The sequence below is a fragment of the Syzygium oleosum genome, unplaced genomic scaffold, assembly GCF_021117445.2.
Source record: "Syzygium oleosum isolate NSW1041296 unplaced genomic scaffold, Sole_v2.1 Sole_v2.15, whole genome shotgun sequence".
Taxonomy (NCBI): Eukaryota; Viridiplantae; Streptophyta; class Magnoliopsida; order Myrtales; family Myrtaceae; genus Syzygium; species Syzygium oleosum.
In genome coordinates this window covers 592,958-614,246 of record NW_026607499.1, presented here as the reverse complement: position 1 = coordinate 614,246, position 21,289 = coordinate 592,958, and the positions used below count along the sequence as shown (strand labels likewise).

At 39.0% G+C, this 21,289-nt stretch overlaps 2 protein-coding genes across 3 annotated transcripts; both read left to right on the top strand.

The window, feature by feature from the left end:
* The first annotated feature begins 1,739 nt into the window (after positions 1–1,739).
* Positions 1,740–5,775, top strand: LOC115665229 (ubiquitin C-terminal hydrolase 13-like). The gene is made up of 4 exons (XM_056318414.1): positions 1,740–1,770; positions 1,872–2,157; positions 2,246–2,412; positions 5,636–5,775. Exons 1-4 carry the CDS (start codon positions 1,740–1,742, stop codon positions 5,773–5,775), a joined length of 624 nt encoding a protein of 207 aa, XP_056174389.1.
* Positions 5,776–13,886: 8,111 nt separating this feature from the next.
* On the top strand, positions 13,887–17,423 carry LOC115668777 (uncharacterized). Of its 2 annotated transcripts, none has more exons than XM_056318601.1 (4): positions 13,887–14,268; positions 16,274–16,426; positions 16,544–16,652; positions 17,011–17,423. In XM_056318601.1, the coding sequence occupies exons 1-4, from the start codon at positions 13,930–13,932 to the stop codon at positions 17,211–17,213; spliced, it is 804 nt and encodes a 267-aa protein (XP_056174576.1). In that variant the 5' UTR covers positions 13,887–13,929; the 3' UTR covers positions 17,214–17,423. The 2 variants fall into 2 exon arrangements, with proteins under 2 accessions (XP_056174576.1, XP_056174575.1); XM_056318600.1 differs by having other exon boundaries at positions 16,274–16,447.
* Positions 17,424–21,289: the final 3,866 nt, after the last annotated feature.

Here is a 21,289-nt window from a genome sequence, read left to right as displayed (position 1 = left end):
TATATGGATCTTCCTCCAGGACATCCCTTGCAAAATAAGGATGGAGTTGTGTGTAGATTAAAGAAAGCATTATATGGACTTAAACAGTTGCCCAGAGCCTGGTACGGTAAGCTCAGTTCGGCACTCATCAAGTTTGGCTTCAAAAGAAGTGCTGCAGACTCGTCGATGTTTACTAAAGCCGACAATCAAGGTATTGTTGTCATTCTGGTTTATGTCGATGACATTGTTATTACTGGTAGTAACTCATCTGGAATTGAAACATTCAAACTTCATTTGAGCAAGGAATTTGATATTAAAGATCTTGGCAAATTGAAGTATTTCTTGGGTATTGAAGTGGCAAGTTCTCACAGAGGAATATTCTTATCGCAAAGAAAATATGTTCTTGACTTGCTAAAGGAAACTGGCAAGCTTGGAGTCAAACCGGCCAATATACCTATGGATTATAGCAGTAAGTTTGTTTCTAATAATACACCATTACAGGATATTGGGCAATTTCAGCAACTAGTAGGATGGCTAATTTACTTAACCATTACTAGGCCTGATATTGCTTATTTTGTCAGTTATGTGAGTTAGTTTATGCAGAATCCAACACAGGGGCATATGGAATTGATAAACCACCTGCTTCGGTACTTAAAAGCTTCACCAGGAAGAGGAATATTGATGAAGAATAATGGTCACACGAGATTGTTGGGTATACTGATGCGGATCGGGCTGGAAATCCTGTGGATAGGAAATCTACTACGGGTTTTTGCACATTTGTGGGTGGAAATATTGTTACTTGGAAAAGCAAAAAGCAAAATGTTGTTGCTCGTTCTAGTGCAGAGGCCGAGTACAGGGCCATGGCTACCACAACATCCGAAATTGTATGGCTGCGATTATTGCTTCAGGAATTGGGATGTGAGACTACGACTAAAGCTACAAAGTTGTTTTGTGACAACCAAGAAGCAACACACATTTCCTCTAATCCTGTTTTTCATGAGAGGACTAAACACATAGAGGTGGATTGTCACTTCGTTGAGGGAGAAGGTTCAAGATAAGACAATTGAGACTCCTTACATTCGTAGTGAAGATCAGCTTGCGGATATTTTCACCAAAGCTCTTCCCAAAGGAGCATTCCAAGATATGGTGAACAAGTTGACCTTTGACAATGTCTTCGCTCCAACTTAAGGGGGAGTGTTGCGGGATTGGATCTCTTATTCTAGGAAAAGAGATATTGTCAATATTGTATTTTTTATCTTACTACCTATTTAGGAGTGTTTTCCTATTTCAGGTTGCTTGTTACCTTTGTTGTAGCAACCTAATTCTGTATAAAAAGAAAGAATAATGGCAAAGCAAAACTCACGACAAAAAGGAGAGAAACACCGTGAGAGATTTGTCCGAGGACGTAAGCTTATTGCTGAACCTCGTTAATTCTTGTGTGTTATTTCTTTTGTGATTGTCTAAAATTCAACAAGACGGGCCAAAGTGAATAATACCTCGAGTGAGTTAATCCAGGGATGTCACACATATTCTTTGGAACTACAATGAACTCAATAAGGAGATACGGCTTCAATGCTTAATCAATTAACGGCTAATTAAACTTCTAATTCCTTCTTTTCAGGAGCCTATCTCTTTACCCTAATGGAGACGAGGAAAATAATGGGTCGGGATATATTTCCTTGTATTTGTCAATCGAGGAGACAAATAAGCTTCCTCACAATTGGAAGGTTGACGTCGAATACAAGCTTTTTGTGTATGACATGATACGAGACACGTACCTGACCCTCCAAGGTTAGATCATCACATAATATTAACAAAATCACCCTTCCAATTACATAATCATAGTTCAGAATTGACGAGAAAGTTGTATCAATTCGTGGAATTGTGTGTAGATCCTAATGGGGCAGTGAGGAGCTTCCATGACTTGAAGACCCAATGGGGGTTTTCTCAGTTTCTGTCCTTGGAAACATTCAAAGAGGCTTCCAATGGATACCTTGTGGGCGACTCTTGTATATTTGGGGCCGAGGTTTTTGTTATCAAATCTACTGGCAAATGGGAGTCTCTTACCATGATCGAAAACCCGCCAATCATGACCTTCACTTGGAAGATGCAAAGCTTCTCCAAATTAGACCAGAGCATTTACTATTCTGACGCCTTCACTGTTGGAGAGAGTCGTTGGTACGTTCTCAAAGTGAAAAGTTTGCAGATTAAACTTTATTTACTTGTATATTTCCATTTTGTCTCTAACCTCAATTATCGGATCTAGGAAGCTCCAAGTGTATCCCAAAGGCTATGGATCCCTTAAAGGGAAGTCGTTTTCCGTTTTCTTACTTTTACTTGGTAATAAAGACTTTCCTCCCAAGAGAAAAGTGTATCGCGAGTGCAATCTGCGCGTGTTGGACCAACTGAATGATAACCATATGGAGAGAAAAAGTAAGTGCCTTCAGGCTTCATGTTTATGATCTTCTGACAACCATTTTTTGAAAAGTTATCAATTTGATTTTTCACTAAATGTTTTCCATTGAAAAATTTGTTTAGCAGATTGCCACTGGGTCACGGGATCAGAAAATTAATGGGGTTTCCCAGACTTTATGTCCTTAGAGGATCTCCATAAACCATCGACAGGGTTTATTTATAATGATGTTCTGATTGTTGAAGTCCAATTCCTCCTCGTGTCGGCCGTCGAGGTTGTTGGAGTTTGACAGCTCCAACTTCACATCATTCCCTTTGATGTTGTCATAAGATCCTTGAGAACAATCTCTATCAACCAGTTTGTCAATGTATTTTTCCCCCTAGTTTGGTTTCTCCCTCTTTTTGATGGAGTTGAATCCCACAAATTGATGCATTCATCGTTGAGTTCATTGTACTATATAGCTAATAAAGAATCTTGCAAGTTCAATTCTCCAAATTTGTGCGAGTGTGCATTACTATTAATAGAAGTATACCTGGTCGATGGACAGGTTTGGACCAGTCAAGTCGGATATTCGGCTTACAGTCCTTTCGGAGTTCCGCCCATAAGTTAAACATCAAGTTATATTTATAAAATGACCAAGTATGCATGGATTCAAGTTTAAGAAGGAAATTGCTATTCAAACAACCAAAGGTCGCCGGCTGTCCCTCGCCGGTCACAAGTGAGGGCCGGCCAACCCTCGCCGCCGTGAGGTCTAGGTGAGGACCGCGTCTCTCGCCGAACTTGAAGAAGAAAAAAAAAAAAAAAAAGAAAAAAAGAAGAAATTTTTTTAAAAAAATTAAAAATTGGAAAAATATTAAAATTTTATTAAAATTTGTCCATGCCAGCGTTGGCCTCGGCCATGCCACGTAGAATGGCCGGCATCCACATTTGCAATGTCCAGCTAAAATTGGCTAAATAGACTCAATTGACAAAAAGTGAAAAGGTTTAAGGCTCAATTGACAAAATTAAAAGGTTTAGGACTGAATTAACAAAAATTTAATAGATTTAGGATTTTTTGGACAATTTTCCTCCCCTTATGGCTTAGTCCTACGAAGACAGCGAAAACTACTAATGACGAGGCACCATTTCATAAACAAACAGAACCAAATAAAGTTCATGTAGCATAAACCTTAGTCCCATTGTTGCCTTAAACTTCTACTACAAGACAATCCTAAAGTTTGCTTGTATTGTTTAGGGAAAAGTGCCAAAAAAGTCCTAAATCTTTTGCATTTGTGCCAATTTAGTCCTAAACCTTTTTTTTGTACCAATTCAGTCCTAAACCTTTTGCATTTGCGCCAATTCAGTCCTAAACCTTTTGTCTTTGTGCCAATTCAGTCCTTCCGACTAATTTTGGCCGGATTTTGCTGACGTGGACACCGGCCGACCGGCAGCCGGTCACCGGCGCTGGCGTAGACAACTTTAATAATATTTTAATATTTTTTTGAATTTTTATTTATTTATTTATTTTTGTTTTTTTTTCCCTCCCCTCCTCCTTCCTCCAACCGGTCGCCGGACCGGCAACCGGCCAAAGGCCAGAGGCCGGCACCGGCGAGGCTCGCCCTCGCCGGCCCCTGGCGAGGTCGACCTCACCGGCCATTGACGAGGCTTGCCCTCGCCTAGCACGAGGCCGCCCTTGCCAGTGGCCGACGAGGGCGAGCCTCACCGGCCTCTAGCCTCTAGCCGGCCGCCGGACCGGCGACCGGCTAGAGGAAGGAAGGAGGGGAGGGGGAAAAAATGAATAAATAAATAAAAATTCACAAAAATTATAAAAATATTAATAAAGTTGTCCACATCAGCGCCGCCTACCGGCCGGTCGGCATCCACGTCAACAAAATCCGGCCAAAATTAGCCAGCAGGACTAAATTGGCACAAAAATAAAAAGTTTAGGACTGAATTGGCACTATAAAAAGGTTTAAAACTGAATTGGCACTAATGCAAAAGGTTTAGGACTTCTTTGGCACTTTTCCCGTATTGTTTCCGGTGCTGCAGCAATTTGATTATTACCAAGAACTTAGAACTTAGTTGCCACCATTGGCAACAAAAAATTCTATCATCCCACCTAAAACTAACTCAGAAACTTAAAAAGAAGAGAGGTCGGTTTACAAGTAGGAAGAGCTAACAGTAACCATTCTGATCCATGCCTCCATATGATCATTTATTCAAGTCAGTTTATTTCACATTGCATGTTCTCAAACCTATTCATTACACCCGAAATGAAAATCACCAATATGTTAAGAAAGCGAAACCGCGACTTCATAAGCTCCATAGATAAAGGAAGGGCCATGACTCTTCATACGAAACTTGCATAAACTTGTCCCAGCTCGAAGTCGCATTTGCTACACTACTACGGATAAGCTTCTTCTCTTAATGCTGCCTATCTAAAAGTACCAGGGAGTATCAATTCAACGGAAAAGGAAAGCATTTAATCACGCTAGATTCATCCCATTATCAATTGTATTCGAGTTTAAATACATGACTTCTTTCTAAACGAAACTTCTAAATATAGTACCACATTACTTAAGCTCCGTTTGTTTCACAAAAAATGAATAAATTTGAAAAAGCGTGCAAGACCTTCCTCCAAAGAGGAAAGTGTCTGTAGAATTCTATTTGCGCGTGTTGGACCAACTCAATTGTAAACACAAGGAGAGAAAAGGTATGTTTTTCTTTTTAATTTTTAATTATGCCGCACATAATTTGATTTTTCGTAAATTCAAAACACCCAAAATATTACAACTAGCAAATGTTGGCACATAAATTCACATTTAAGTTTTGCATAATTTTTTAAAATTTTGAACGATATTTTATTTTGGTGAGATAAAAACTAATTTTTTTTTACTTTTGCTTAATCCAAAATAAACTGGCTAATTGCGAATGCATATAAATATTACTATTTAATATCACGTCAACTTGTTCGGGATCTTGTCATAAAGTGACAATCATTCTTATTTTATGGGAAAATTCCAAATGGCTGTTTGGAAAGGGCTCGAAGCTCATCTATACAACTTCTCAACTTTTGAGTACCATAGCAAAAATCCAAATATGCATGTGAATTTCTTCTATTGAAGGTACATAATGCTTTCTCTTTTTATGAGTCCAAAAACCGAGTATGAGTATACTAATTGGCTTCAGCTACATTATTAAAAATAAAACTAAGAAGTAATTTTTCGGGGGGCATCGCAGTTGGTTGTTGGCTATGTGCCTCAGATTCCAGTAGGGGTTACACAGCCTTCGTGCCCTTGGAGGATCTGCAGAAACCGGCAAAAGGGTTCATTTACGAGGATGTTCTGATTGTTCAAGTCCAAATCCTCATCGTATCATCTGTCAAAGTTGTAGGAGTTCGATGACTTGCTTCAATGTTTATAGCGTCAGAATTTGTTTCTTGAGAATAATGTGTTCCGACCAAATTGGAGGTGACATTGATACCCCCAAAACCATTTGAGTTTTTTTCCCCCTAATTTGATTCCTTATTCGATACTAGATCGAGTGTCTAATGCATACAACTTCCAAGTTTGTCATCGAGTGGTTGATCCGAGCATTGGGAAGCGTGTCTTTGGGAGTCTTTGATATCTGCATTTGGATATCTGCAAGAGAAAGATGGGCGAGAAGGAGTCCAGGGAGTGCCCCTGGACAAACACTCCGGCACCCGAGTCAGTATGGTGTGGGAGAAGAAGAGAGAATTTGAATGTGAGCGCTGGTGACTCTGTGTGTTGAGGGCTTACCAGGCCTTTACTTACAGGCAAGAGAGGAACTGGTTCTTGTAGGATAGCTCATGCTAATCCCCGGTACGTGAGGTTAATTCGAGTTGAGCCAGACAACTCGATGGGGCAATCTTGACAGCGACCATGGATGCTCCTCCATGTATGGCAGTGACTCGCGGGTGGGTCCTGTGGCTCTTAACCTTGCCGCGATCATTAGCACCTCTCCCCCCCTAGGAAATTGACCCAATATGTCTCATTCTCTCAATAGTCCTCTATTCCAAGGGCCTTTTTAGCTATCCTTGCCTTACAGAAGACCATGTTAAGGTTTTTTCTTACCATTAGGGGTTTGTGTTTGACAGCTTCTACGGCAGCTATAAATGCCCGGACCGAACATTGCGCTAACCCGCACGGGCTTTGCATGTGTTTGATTATATGAGCCTAGTACTGTCATATGGACTTAGGACCCATTTGGCTTGGCATTCAGGAAAAGTCTTTAGCCAAATGCAAAGGCCTTTAGCACAAAGAGCTCTAGGGAAATACAAGATTATTTCATAAACTGTAATTGAAAAATGCTTTGAGGAAAGGCAAGATATTTGGTAAATATATATTTGGAAAGTCCTTTGGTGTAATTAATTTAAGTTTTTAATTTTAATATTTTAAAATTGAAGTAAAAAAATTGACTAATTGCGGATGTTTATATTTTAGTGTTGAGAGTAATGTAAAAGAAAAATATTAACAAATTTAAAAAAAAGAGTCATTTCATTATAATACACATGATCAGATGTCCCTAAGAATAGAATACATTATTCTTACATATTATAGACATTCTTAACGACTTTGTAAACTCATGGTCAACAATTGAACAAAGCATATTAATTTGCATTCCAATTTGTTGTGCCGTGGTCAATCGATTTTTCTTTCTTTCCTCGAGCTTGCCTCATTGAAGTATGCACCACTTTTTTACAGCTCTAAGTTCCAATTAGTTCAACAATGATTTCACCCACGTGACACTCCAAATTTTCATCACTAGATTCTACACGATCACCGATACCAGATTGCATGGTCTCAACAACATCCTCATCAATACATAAATCTTGTCCAAGATTCCATGTGATTGATCCATTAACAATTGTATTTTTGAACATTCGATCTAACAAAACTGCAAGATCAGGATGTGTGCCTTTCATCCTAAAAACCTTAAGCTTAGGATTCGCGTATTATAATATAGCATTTGCATTTGCATTAAGTTTTATCATTGAAGATGAACTAAACACAAAATAAAAAAGGAAGATAATACTTCCTACACACCACGATTGCTGAACTATTGTTGGCCCTACAACGATTTCCCTACTATTGCTGAACTATTGCTGGCCCTACAATGATTTCCCAACTATTGCTGAACTATCGCTAATCCCTACAACGATTTCCCCTACTATTACTGAACTATTGCTAATCCTACAACAATTTTTAGCTAACCGGCAACATTTTTTAACACACTAAGCAGGAAAAATCATAGAAACAAGAATGAGAGACCAGAGCAAAGTGAAATCAGATCCACCAAAGGGAGGGAAGGAGGGTGAGGAACCTGCAGAGAGATGTGAGCGAGCAAAGGGAACAGAGCAGTCGAGTGAAGCGAACAAGTGGGCGGGGTGAGGTAGGGGGGAGTGAGGGAGGCCGATGAGCGAGCAACGGTAGAGAGCAAGGTGAAAGCGTCGAGGGTACAAAGAAAATTTTTAAAGGGGCAAAAGTGGACTTTTAGTAAGATTTTCAAGGCAAAAAAGGCAACGGGCATATTTTTATTAATTGGTGGAGTAGCATTCCCAAGGCTAGCATTTAGCCAGAGAGGTGGGAAAATAGTTTGCCGAATATTAAAAAGTTTCCTTAAGGAAAGTCCCTTGGGAAAGCTGAACCAAACAGGTCAAGCATTTTCTTAGTGATAGCGTACCGAAATAACGAGAGAAACTTATTTACAACTTGATGTTACTATATTGGAGCTTAGCATTCTCTTCTTCTCATTTCCCGAGTCGTTCTCAACTATCTTGAGCTGTGCCATCCTATGGGGCACTTCACCTTGTTAGGTCTCAGTTTTTAGGTCAACTTCTATATATGGGCATCACTGGGTAGGCGTTGGTCGCTTGGTTCAGCACCATTGACCTCCTGAGTCAGAAGCTGTCCTTTGTGGTATCCATGGATCCGTGGATCGCTTTCTTTGTCCTGCCTTCGAAAGGTGGATCGTGAGGGCGTACCTTGAGTGGCGGCTCACTACGTCTGCCTTGCAACGCGTATGTCTCAGCAGACAGCTTGCTAGAGTGCGCCCTTAAAGGCGTGCTTCAAGGGACTAATACTTGTAATTATATACCTCAAAAGCGGCTTGTAAGGGTGCGCATGGCAACGATTCTGTGCCCGAGAACTGATTCTGTTCAGAAATAATTCTTTTTTAATCTATGCTCGGGAACTGATTTAGAGCATTTGAAGGCGTTTGGTAATGGCCCAAAATTTCCATTTCTGAAATAGTAAAAGAACATAAATGCATTTGGTAACGGCATAAAATTTCTTTTTATTAATAATATTTTAAATATTTTAATATTTCTTTCTTTTTTTCTTCTCCTCCTTCTTGGTCATGGCCGGTAAAATATTTTTTTATTGATAATACTTTCATTAAAAATAGTTTTTTTATTTTTTTTGGCCATGGCGGTAAAATATTTTTTTTTAATAATTTTTTTTATTAAATATTGAAAATAATTTTTTATTTTTTTTTCACCATGGCCTGGTTGCTAGCCATGGTAAAAAATTTTTTTTATAAATATTGTTTTATTAATAATATTAATAAAAAATATTATTATTGAAATTATTATTTTTATTTTTTTTCGCCATGGCCAGTAAAATATTTTTTTTATAAATAATATTTTTTTAAAATATTTTAATAAAAAATATTTTTATTGAAAATATCTTTTTTATTTTTTTTTTCGCTATGGCCTAGTCGCTGGCCATGGCCAGTAAAATTTTTTTATTAATAAATTTTTTTATTTTTTTTTCACCATGGCCTGATCGCTGGCCATGGCCGGTAAATTTTTTATTAATAAATTTTTTTATTAATAATATTTTAATCTTGCTTAATACAGTGAGGGTGGCTCTTGCGCCGGACATTAGAAGCTACATTAAAAACCAAGAAAAAGAAGAAGAAAAAAAAACTGTTTCTCATTTTTATTCCCAGAATCAAGAAGCTACTTTTTTTTTATTCTTGATTCTGCTCCAAAACTGATTATGGGCACAAATTTGCAAGAATTTATGCCCAGAATCAAAAAATTAAACAAACGGATTTCTATTCCCAAACTGATTCTGGGAACAAAAGAACAGAATCAAACACTATTTGGTAAGTTGTCATGCGCAGCCTAAGTGTGTGGCTTTGGAGCCAACCGGATACCCTAGCACTCGTGTACTCTCTGAAGTTTCTCTCTCCTCGAGGACTCCAAAATCTTGAACTTAGCTCTGACTGTTTGAGTTTAATTCTATCTTTGAAGTCCCCAGATCACACCGGATGGGTAGAGCACGCTCTTATCTCTGAAACTCCAAATATGTTACTCTGCTTTGGTGATCTAAGAGTAGCCCATTGTAGTGGAAAGCAAAACAGAGTAGCGGACTAGGTCGTAAAAGTCCAGTGAGAGAATTCTGTTCCACAGAATTGGCTAGTCCAACCCAGCCCCTATGGACTCGTTGTGTTCATATGCCCCTTTTATGGGCCCCTACGTTTAAGTCTTTAATAAATAGTGTTAATACCGCAAAAAACCTCAAACTGATATATCATTGACAAATTTACCCCAAACTAATACACACATAACAATTTTACCCTCCGTTAGTTCAGTTTAATTTTACCGTCAAATTACTGAGTTGGATAACACGTGACAGTTAATGGGTGCAACAATTTAGAGTTTTACCCTCCATTTGTCAAGGTGTACTAATTTGTGGTATTTCGTGATATTAATCCAATTTAACGGAAACTAATGAAAAGTAAATTTGTCACAAATGTGGGATTTTAGTTGTCAAAAAATTAGTTTAGGGTAAATCTACTTTAGGTATACCAATTTGGGAGGTTTTTGATGGTTAAAAACTTAGTTTTTGGTAAATTTATCACGAGTGTACTAGTTTGGGGTTTTTCGTGGTATTAACCATAATAAATAAAACTATTATTTTGACTAAATAAAAGTGTGGTTTTGGAGATGAGGGGAAAATGTTCAATTAGTCCTAAACTAATTATCCGGATACTAATTCAGTCCTAAAATTTTCAATTTTATCAATTTAATCTTAACCTTTTGCGCGAAATTTCAATATAATTTTTCCGATTAACTCAGCATGCCCTCAACGTTTGCGACAAACTCTAATTGTCCTCTTCTTGTATTAAAAAAGAAAAAGAAAATAGCAATAGCTCGGAGTATGCCACACCTATGAAGGCAAATTTTATTTTCCTTTCAAAAATAAATTGAAGGAAAATTTCCAAATAAGGACCCAAAATACTTAGGTGCTGCATGAAAACCATTCTGGTTCTGTCCAGAACTGGTTTTTTGTTCCCAGAATCAGTTTTGGACCAGAAACCCGTTTGGTAACGCAATTTCATTTTTCTATTTCCGGGACAAGTTTGCTTCCAAAACTAATTCTGAAACCAGAAATGAGAACCAAAAGAAAGTTGGTTTTTCATTTTTGGAACAAAAGTGAGAACCATTTCTGAGGAATTCATTTTCTTCAACACACATATTCATATGGAAGTCACGATCTTTGAGGTGAGAAAAAAAAACAAAAAATCAAAAATTTCAAAACTTAACGTAATGGTTTAAAATCGTGGCTACCCACTTTCAATGAAATTTAAATTTTTAGGTACCAAAAAAATAAATAAAAATAAAAATTTCAAAATTTCACAAAATGGCTTAGAAAACCTATGGCCACCCACTTTGAGCAAAATTTAATTTTTTTAGTTGCCAAAAAAATAAAAAAATAATAAAAAATTCTAAAATTTAAAAACTTCACAAAATATCTTAGAATACCATGGCCACCCAATTTGAAAGAAAATTTTATTTTTTAGGTGCCGAAAAAAATAAAAAAGCAAAATATCAAAAATTTCAAAACTTCACAGAATGGCTTAGAATACTTGTGGCCATCCACTTTGAGTGAAATTTAATTTTTTTTAGTTGCCGAAAAAAATAAAAAAAAATAAAAAATTTCAAAACTTCACAGAATAGCTTAAAATACATGTGGCCACCCACTTTGAGTGAAATTTAAATTTTTTTATACGCCAAAAAAAATAAAAATAAGCAAAAAAGTAAAAATTTCAAAACTTTACAGAATGACTTAAAATACATGTGGCCACCCACTTTGAGCAAAATTTTAGTTTTTTAGTTGCCGAAAAAAATAAAAGAAAAAAAGAAAAAACTTCAAAACTTCACAAAATGGCTTAGAATACCTGTAGCTATCCACTTTAAGCGAAATTTAAATTTTTTTAGGTGCCGAAAAAAATAAAAATAAAAAATAAAAAACTTCACATAATTGCTTAGAATACCCGTGGCCACCCACTTTGAGTGAAATTTAATTTTTTTTAGGTGTCGAAAAAAAATAAAAATAAGCAAAATAGAAAAATTTTCAAAACTTCACAGAGTGGCTTAGAATACATGTGGCCATCCACTTTGAGTGAAATTTAATTTTCTTTAAGAACCAAAAAAATAAAAAAAAAATAAAAAATACCATTTGGGCATCTAAAAAAATTAAATTTTACTCAAAGTGGGTGGCTAGAGGTATTGTAAGTCATTCGTGAAGTTTTGAAATTTTTGATTTTTTATGTTTTTTTCACCTAAAAAATTTAAATTTCACTCAAAGTGGATGGCCACATGTATTCTAAGTCATTCGTGAAATTTTGAAATTTTTGATTTTTTTTTTTTTTTCACCTCCAAAATTAAAATTTCACTCAAAGTGGGTGGCCACCAGTATTCTAAGCCATTCTGTGAGTTTTGAAATTTTTAATTTTTTTAAATTTGTTTTGGGTATCTCAAAAAATTAAAATTTACTCAAAAAGTGGGTGGCCAGTATTCTAAGCCATTTTGTGAAATTTTGAAATTTTTTTTTTTTTTTTGGGCACCTCAAAAAATTTAAATTTTACTCAAAGTGGGTGACTACAAGTATTCTAAGCAATTCTGTGAAGTTTTGAAATTTTGATTTCTTGATTTTTTTAAAAAAATTCAACAAATTTCCCATTTTCCCGAAATCTGAATATTTTTTTATTTTCTTGACATTTTGATGATTTTTTCTGGAATTTTTCAAGTTTTTGGGATTTTCTGATTTTTTTTGAGATTTTTATGAATTTTTCGGATTTTTTAATTATTTTTATTCCATTTCTAAAAAAATGGATTTCTGTTCCTGGAAATAGAATTTTCTGTTGTTTATCAAACGAGTTTTTGTTTCGGGAAATAGAAATTTTGTGCTATTATCAAACGAGTTTCTGTTCTAGAAATAGAAATTTTTGTCGTTATCAAACGGGTTTTTCTCGAAACTCATCCAGGAACCGGAAATAGAAAAATCTATTTACGGTTGAGAACTCATTCCGAACGGAATGGTTATCATGCGCACACTTTCTCAAATAAGGACCTGAAGTGAATCATGTGTCAAATAAGAATCTGAAGTGCCCTCACTTTCTCAATAAGGGCATGAAGTAGCCATCCAAGTCTCAAAAAAGGATACAACCTTATCGGAGTCAAGGGCATTTTCATCTTTTACTTTTTCCTTTCTTTCTTTCTTTCTTTCTTTTTTTTCATTTTCTATTTAAAAAAATGAACTCAAAAATGAAACAAAGAAGCTAAAGTTAAAAAAAAGAAAAAAAACAAGGGGGAGGGCTGGTAGCAGCCCCTCGGCTTGTGGCCGTTGCCCCATGGCCGATGGGGCGGCGACAATGGCCGACGGGGTCACCAGTGTCTCCCCAAGGGCCAGCGACCCTCTCCCAAATCTGGGCGAGGTCCAAACCTCACCAAGATATGCGGGAGGGCTGCTGGCCCTCGCACAAATTTGGCGGCCCTCTCCTAGACCTGGGCGAGGGCCAGCGACCCTCGCCCAGACCAGGGCGAGGTCTGGCACCCTCTCCCGGCTCTAGCTAGGCCCTCGTTTCTGGCCGGCAACCCCGCCGGCCATGGTCGCTGCCCTACGGACGATGGGGCGGTGGCCACAGACGAGGAGGGCCAGCCCTCCCCTTGTTTTTTTCTTTTAAAAAATAACATTTCTTTTTAATTTTTAATCTAATTTAATTAAAATTCATATTAAAAAAATTTTTGGACAAAAATGTCTTTGGTCGGCCGGAAAATTTGGCTCGCCGGCGAGGTTAGGCCTTTATTTAAAACTGTTATAGCTACTTCATGCCTCTTATTTGATAAAAAAAAAATGACACTTCGGATCTTTATTTGAGAAAATAAGAACGCTTCGAGTCTTTATTTGGAATTTTCTCAATAATAAATAAATAGGCCTTCCCTTCCCAAAGGACAAAAAAAACAAAAACAGAAGACATTTCCCTTGTTTTTCCCTTTCTCCTGTGCTCATCGAATCAAAAAGGCCTCGCCTTTCGCTCATCGACCCTCCCCCAAAAATGCTCATTTCCATGTCACACTTCTCCCCCCTCCGCCCACTATAACAAGCAACCACCCCCTCCTCTCTCTCCTCGTCTCTCCCCCTTCCTCCCCCGCCCCTCTCTCTCTCTCTCTCTCTCTCTCTCGACACCCGCACGCGCCCCCCAAAGCCCCTCCGCCCCTCCCTGCCGCCGCCGCTGCCGCCCCGATGGCGTCCCCGGATGCCCAGGCCGGCCCGCAGCGCCGCCAGCACGTCGTCGTGATGCGCCACGGCGACCGCATCGACAACTTCGAGCCGCTCTGGGTGTCCACGGCGGCCCGCCCCTGGGACCCGCCCCTCGTAGAGGCGGGCCTGGTTCGGGCGTTCTGCACCGGCCGGAAGCTCCGGGATCAGCTCGGCTTCCCGATCCACCGCGCCCTCGTGTCCCCGTTCCTCCGCTGCGTCCAGACGGCCTCCGAGGTGGTCTCCGCCCTCTGCGCCGTCGACGACGAAGACCTCACCGCCACGACCTCCGAGGCCCTCTCCCTCGATCCGTCGAGGGTCAAGGTCAGTCCCCGAGTCTGTGATTGTTTGAGTGCGCACGCGTTGTGATGTGCGATCGTTTGATGGCGATGGCGATGGCGATGGCGATGGCGATGGTTTTGATTGGAGTAGATGGTCGATTGATTGGTCGAGGCCGAGAGAGCAATGGACTTTACGGTCAACGCGTGCGGGTGTGAATTCTGCGTAGTGCGTAGGTGGGATTTGGTGACGTGCGTGTCAAGCTAAGGAGCGGTATTGCATACATACGGTCCTTGCCAGCTTGATACACATATAGATTTGATCAGCTAGTGAACACTTCTCTGAAGTGAATGACTGGTGGGAAATATTTGCACTCTGTATGAGTAATAGAGTGGACTACATCCATGCGGGACCCACTGTTATGTGAGAGAGGAATGAATTAAGGTTTGAAAATTAGCTTTGCCCATGGTTATCTAGAAGGTAATATGTAAAGTTAGAAACTTGTCTGATGTGTAGAAATCCTTCCTATCGAGATGTTGATGTTGACTTGAAATGTTTTATTGAGAGAGAGAGGGAGAGAGATGTGTGGTGTGTCTTGCTAGAGAGATGCAAAATTGAGCGACAACATTGTGGCATTGGTTTAAGGTGGAGTGAATGTGTGACCTGTCTGAGCAAAATCAAGTGAAAAAGAGAGTGCCATTGCCTATTTGAATCAAATGCTTGGTAACAGATTGAGGTTTGACTTTACCGATACAGTTATCTGGTGAGACTTGTGGGCTGAAGTTTGTGAACTTTGATTTTTCATGTGGGCTCTGAAGAGAATGCATATTGCTTTTTCCCATTTTGGGATCAGCTTGCATTTGAAGTTATGTTTGGCGATAGGTAAGTAGTTATAATCTAATTAGCTCAGGAAGCATTCATTCCCGGCAATGGGCAATTGGGCATATCTTTGAAACACAGTTATCTGGATATTGTATCATGTAACGCTCTTAAATATATAAGGCACTGCATAGTGATTTTAGATCTTTTGATGAACTCTGGAAAATGTATCAAATATGTGGCATCAGTAAGGCAATGGCAATATGCAATAGTAGGTGGAGTCAAGCAGTGCAGTGCAGTATTAGAGTATCTTTGAATTAGCTAGATTTTATCATCAATGTCGGTTTTAATCAAAGAGTTCTAATCTTGTTTATGCCATGTTAGTGTAGAGGGAAGTTAGGAGAAATTTTTATGAAGGAAAGCTTATCTCAGGGTGAAACATGTTGCTTTACTACTTTTGAGATAATGAAATGGGGATTATATGAGAATTCAGGAGAAGGATATTTTCTCTTTCAGTCAGGCTCTGTTTCATCCAAAGTTGGAAGGAAGCAAAGGAAATAATTTTCTTCCACTTCCAAAAAGTACATAGTCTTTCGATAGTTCACTTCTTGCTTCATATTAACATATCACAGCCAAGAGACAAAATTGTCTTGGTTTAGTTTTGTCCCTTCCTCTCTCTCTCACTGCAGCTATTTCTTCCGGTTTAGGTCATCTAGATCTTCCATTTGTATGAAAAGCAGTAAGCACACATATTCTTGCAAAGTCTTTTGAATTGGGTGCATCTTAATAATATTATGTTTTAGTTTAAGATCTCCGTGGACTTCTATTGCTTTGGTTGACAGATCTAATGTGAGTGGGAACTAGGTTGAATGGTTTCACCTGTATTGCTTGGTTGCAATTAAATGTTAAGGTAGAATCCCTAGAAAAAAGTAATTGGTATTTCCTTCTAACAATAGATTGTTCCTGGATTGTACAGACTCTGGCTTATTTACACCGTTAAAATGTAAATAGTCATTCTGTAGAGGGGTGTATGGAGTCCGGCTGCTATGTACAAATCAATTGATTGAAGAATACTTAAACAGAGATCAAACCCACAGATTTTGCGGTCTGCTTTTTCAATAAATGATGCTACTGACATTTGGTCATGTTGTGAGTTTGTTTACTGCAGAATTCGGTTCATGAGATTATAACTGAATGGTAAAAGCTTTTAATCTTTAAACTCATTCAGCAGGTTTCAATCGAGTATGGATTGTGTGAGATGTTGAACCGGGAAGCCATCAGATTTCCTCCTAAAGATGGGGAGTGGGGATTTGATATTTCTGAGCTTGAAGCCATGCTACCGACGGGTACAGTGGATCATACAGTAGAAAGAGTGTATAAACAGGTGAATTTTTTTAGACAAAGAGTATGCTTTTGCCTGGAAATTATATAACTGGATGCCAATACATCTACTGGCAATATAATCATGACTTCACTTTGCATTGATGCAAATTGGCTGCAGACGCCACAATGGGAAGAGACAGTATTGGGTGCACGAGCTAGATATGAGCAAATTATTGTTGCCCTAGCTGATAAATATCCGTCAGAAAACTTGCTGCTTGTCACACATGGTAAGATAATAATTTTCATATGATTGTGAAGACAACATCTTCAGAACATCATGTCAAGCAAGCTCAGTTGAATTTTAAGTTCCTGTACTATATTTCATCGGCTTTTTTTAGCAACTAGGCATGCTTTTTGAATCCAGATTCATAGCATTATATATTCAGAGTGCTTTCAACTAGATGGTTGAGACCCATTGATAGGTCTAACAGTGACAATCTCTAAGGGATAGACAATGTTGATCTTGGGATATATTCAAGAAGCACAAATATTGACCATCAGTTAAAGCAAATCAATGCAGCCTGCAAGTTCCATGATATGCTTTTGCTCATTTGCCGAAATTTTTAAAGTTGTGCTTCTGTGCAGGGGAAGGAGTTGGAGTGTCGGTCTCAGCATTTTTGAAGGATGCAACAGTGTACGAAGTAGAGTATTGTGGATATTCTAATCTCGAAAGACCAATCTTTCTGAAGGATGAGTCATTTACCGCTGGAAACTTTGAGTTACTCACAAATCCCGGCCAAACTGGTGTAAGTTACTTGCCCTCGAGCAGGCTCTCTGATGGCCTATGACTGAAATAGTAAATTTCACTCTACGATTGAAGGTAAGGAGGATCCAAAACGATACTTCTTTTGAACTCGCAGTTACAGGATGAGAACTTTTAGTGGCACGATTCTCGGTCCCGTGATTGTATTGCTGAGACAAAACTCGTCACAATGATGTCTTTGTTTATGATTGTTGTCGGTATTGATTATTTTACAATGGCAAAAGAGCTGCTTTTTCACAAGAAGTTACTGCTGTTTTGCTGTGTGATGCTTACTAGATGAATGAGCCTCCTCCTCCTTCATTTTTCTTATTTACTTTTGAGTCTACTACATTTATGTCAGCTAGATGCTTCTGCGCCACATCTGCTGAAATTCCTCCTGCTAGTACTCTCAGAGAATCGATTTATCCTTTTTTTTCCACTCGAAACAGCTTGTTTGCAAACTTTTAAATGCTGGCCATCATAAGCCAAAGCAACCTATACTGAAACGGAATTCGAGAGTAGAATTATCAAAGAAAACGGATGTAGCAAGTGCAAAAAAATAGGGTTAATACCACGAAAAATTTCAACTCCAAACTAATTTTTTAATCACCAAAAACCCTAACTTGGCACATATGACAATTTTATCCTCCGTTAGTTTCCTTTAAATTTTACTGTCAAATTTATGAGTTGGATGAAATGTAGCAATTGACGGGTGTACCAATTTGGGTTTTACCCTCCGATTGTTACAGGTGTATCAGTTTGTGATTTTTCGTGGTAATAATCCAATTTAACAAAGGGTAAATTTGTTACAAATGTATCAGTTTGGGGTTTTTGGTGGTCAAAAAAATTAGTTTAAGGTAAATTCGTCACATGTATAGCAATTTGGGGTTTTTGGTAATCAAAAAATTAATTTGAAATAAATTTGGCACAGGGATATCAGTTTGGGGTTTTTCATGATATTAACCCAAAAAAATAATAACATTGAAATGTCTTGCTAATTATTGAGTGTAGTTTTGAATTTCGCATTTAGTTGATTGGATGATAAAATTATTTAATACTCTAAAGTTCATAGCCTTCGAAATTCGCATCCCTTTTTTCATCCTTGTTTCTAGGTGATTTTATGAAGTTGTTGTCGACTCTCCGATTAGGAAGCAATTGTAGCATTTATTGGCACAGCACGCCATTCGCATGGACGAAACTTAAAAGCAAGAAAAGATGCCTTTTGAAACATGCAAAATCAAAATGATAAAGGTACAACTCATACCAAACGATCTCATATCTTAGTGGGAATAAATCTCAAATTATTCCCATATTATTCTTGCGATTGTTACACAATATTCTTCATTCTAGTTTTATCATCTTTACAGGAATAAATCTTGAATTGTTCCCAAACAAAGAAATTATTCTCGCGTTAATTACACTATATTCTTCATTCTTGTTCTTTTTGCCATTTTTATTTATAAAATATATGGATAAGTGCACTACAAATTCTAAAACTTATCACGAAAATGTAATTGAGTCTTAAAACTTGTCACAAAAATACAATTGAGTCTTAAAACTTTAAAAAAGAAATCAACAAAAGGACTTGATTGAGCAAATTTTATAAGTTCTAGGACTTGATTTCACTTTTTGAAAGTTTTAGGACTTAATTATACTTTTTGCAAGTTTTAGGATACAATCGCACATTCGTGACAAGTTTTAGGACTTCCAAATTCACATATCCCTAAAACATAAAAAGTTCAATGGACACAAAAACCACTCAAGCGATTTATGCTTTTTCCCTATAGTCATTACCAACCTTTCAAACCAAACACCAAGAAAAAGGAGGAAAAGTACATCACAAATACCACAACTTTCGTACGACGCTCACTTAAATATCATAACTATTTTTGATTATTTGAGTGCCGTAACTTATGTACAACATTCGCTTAAGTACCATAACTTCTTCTTTTTTCCAACCACTTGAGTGTCATATAACTTTTCAATAGATCACTTGAATGACATAACTTTTTAAAATCATTCACTACATGTCCTATGCCACGTCAAATTTCCGGTAGTTGGGCGAATGTTTTTTAAACGAATTTGCACTTAAGTGATCGATTGAAAGTTATAATACTAAAGTAAAAGTTTTTTTCGAAGTTATGACACTTAAGTGATTGAAAGAAAAGTTATGGCATCAAGTGAGCACTATACTTGTAATATCCTTATCTTAAGAAAAAGGGGGAAAAAGATAAGGTTGTGCCTGTGCACTACGGTAAAGAAGAGGGACAGAAAAAGGAGAAAAATGTGGTGGTCCGGAGGATTCAATACACTGAGCCATGTTGGACTCAATTGGCGCCAACCTATTATCCTTCCACTGCCGGGAGCGGGAGGTTTTCACTACTTTGTGAAGTCAGCCTCACGTGAACCCTTCCCACACTGCCCAAGTCTTCACTCGGCCCCGCATGGATCAACTCTTAACTTGGAATGGGGGGGCCATATAAGAGCCACAATAGGCCTGACTCGCAAGAGTTGAACCCATGACCAACCACATCGATGCTGCCACCTAAGTTACAAGCTCGCACAACTAAGCTTGGCGAGCAGCAGTGATAACTGCGCTTTTTATAAAGTGTGTAATGTCCTCATGTACGCCCGATGTGGGACTTCTATGCATAGGATTGCTTGCATTGTTTCCCTTCATCACACTTCATATCTCTCTGCGCATGATTGTGAACTCAATGGTTCAAATTTTCTTCAATGTTGTTGAGACCTATTTTCTAATTTTTTCCCAAAATTAACTATGCAAAATTTAGGTGTTAATTTCTTAATTAATTCGTAAAACAAAAAAATATATTATTTTTATCTAATTGCATTGCATATAGACATTAGGCACATTTGCATTAATAGGGCCTATTAGAGCATATTTTCTTAATTAACTTTCAAAAAAATAAAAATAATTAAAAATAATTAATTAATTAAAAAATCTAGGTTGTGACCAGGTTGACCCGGCCTTTTCTTTTTTTCCCCTCGCACCGGCCCAGCCCGCTTCCTTTTTTTCTCCCATCCGCGTGAGCTGGGCCAGGCCCGGCCCAACTCTTTCTTTTCCTTCTCTCCCTGCTGCCAGTCTTCCTCCTCAATCTTCCCCTGTTTCAGACTATCGAAATTGACGGACGGCTGAGCGGCCTCGACGTCCCCATCTAGCAGGTAAGGGAGCAGCAGGGGGAGGGCATTGATGGCTCCCCCTTTCCCGATCTCTCCCCTTCTCGTCTTCCCCTCATGGCGGCCGGGAAAGTCAAGTAGAGGTGCACGACTTTTTCCTCCCTGCACCGGCCTAGGATGGCCACCAAAGTCGTGGAGGCTATGGTCGGCACAAGGCCATTAAGGCCACGACTTACGGGGCGAAGCGGCGGCCATCGCCTATAAAGGCGGAGAAGTGTAACGACCCGATCCGACGAGGGAGTGGTCGCCCCAGGCCCGAAGGGCCTGAACAAGGAGCGGCTCCGAGGGCTTCTGGGATGGCAAGGGGGCATCTCTCGTCCCCGCGCTCGCTTAGGGGAGTCATGGGGTTGCTTATAAGGCCTAGATGGCCTTATCACCGTATGTAGCGCGTTTTAAAGCCGTGAGGGTCGGTGGGTCCAAGCGGACAATATTACAGTGTAGACCGGTCGCTTAGCCAAAGTCAAGTAGAGGTGCAGGACTTTTTCGTCCCCGCACCGGCCTAGGATGGCCACCAAAGTCGTGGAGGCTATGGTTGGCGCAGGCCATTAAGGCCGCGACTTCTAGGGCGGTTAAAGCCGTGAGGGTCAGTGGGCCCAAAGCGAATAATATTACACAGTGTAGACCCCGGGTCCTTACAAGAAGAGAGAGAGAGAGGAGGGCGGTCGGAAACAGAACATAGTGAGAGAAAAGAGAAGAGAAGAGAGAACCGAGAGAAAAGAGCGAGCTGAGGGATTTTGCAGGTCGCCAAGGGACACCACCAGCCCCGCCGTTGCCTACGGATCAGTCGAAAACCCACCCCGGGCACATCTTCGACCAGCAAGCCCTCCCGGTTCCAACCCCCATATTTTCCCTTGTTTGTGAACACGATTTGGCCAAGACTCGTGCCAGCCATTTCGTGCGAATCCCAGCCCATGCCATCGTTTC

Excerpts from the sequence above, each read along its gene's own strand:
- LOC115665229 (XM_056318414.1), top strand. The coding sequence starts at position 1,740 with ATGATACGAGACACGTACCTGACCCTCCAAG. Across the intron at positions 1,771-1,871 it reads CACGTACCTGACCCTCCAAG|ATCCTAATGGGGCAGTGAGG; the intron begins GTTAGATCATCA and ends AATTGTGTGTAG. Across the intron at positions 2,413-5,635 it reads TAACCATATGGAGAGAAAAA|ATTCCAGTAGGGGTTACACA; the intron begins GTAAGTGCCTTC and ends TATGTGCCTCAG.
- LOC115668777 (XM_056318600.1), top strand. The coding sequence starts at position 13,930 with ATGGCGTCCCCGGATGCCCAGGCCGGCCCGCAGCGCCGCCAGCACGTC. Across the intron at positions 14,269-16,273 it reads TCGATCCGTCGAGGGTCAAG|GTTTCAATCGAGTATGGATT; the intron begins GTCAGTCCCCGA and ends CTCATTCAGCAG. Across the intron at positions 16,448-16,543 it reads TGAATTTTTTTAGACAAAGA|ACGCCACAATGGGAAGAGAC; the intron begins GTATGCTTTTGC and ends AATTGGCTGCAG.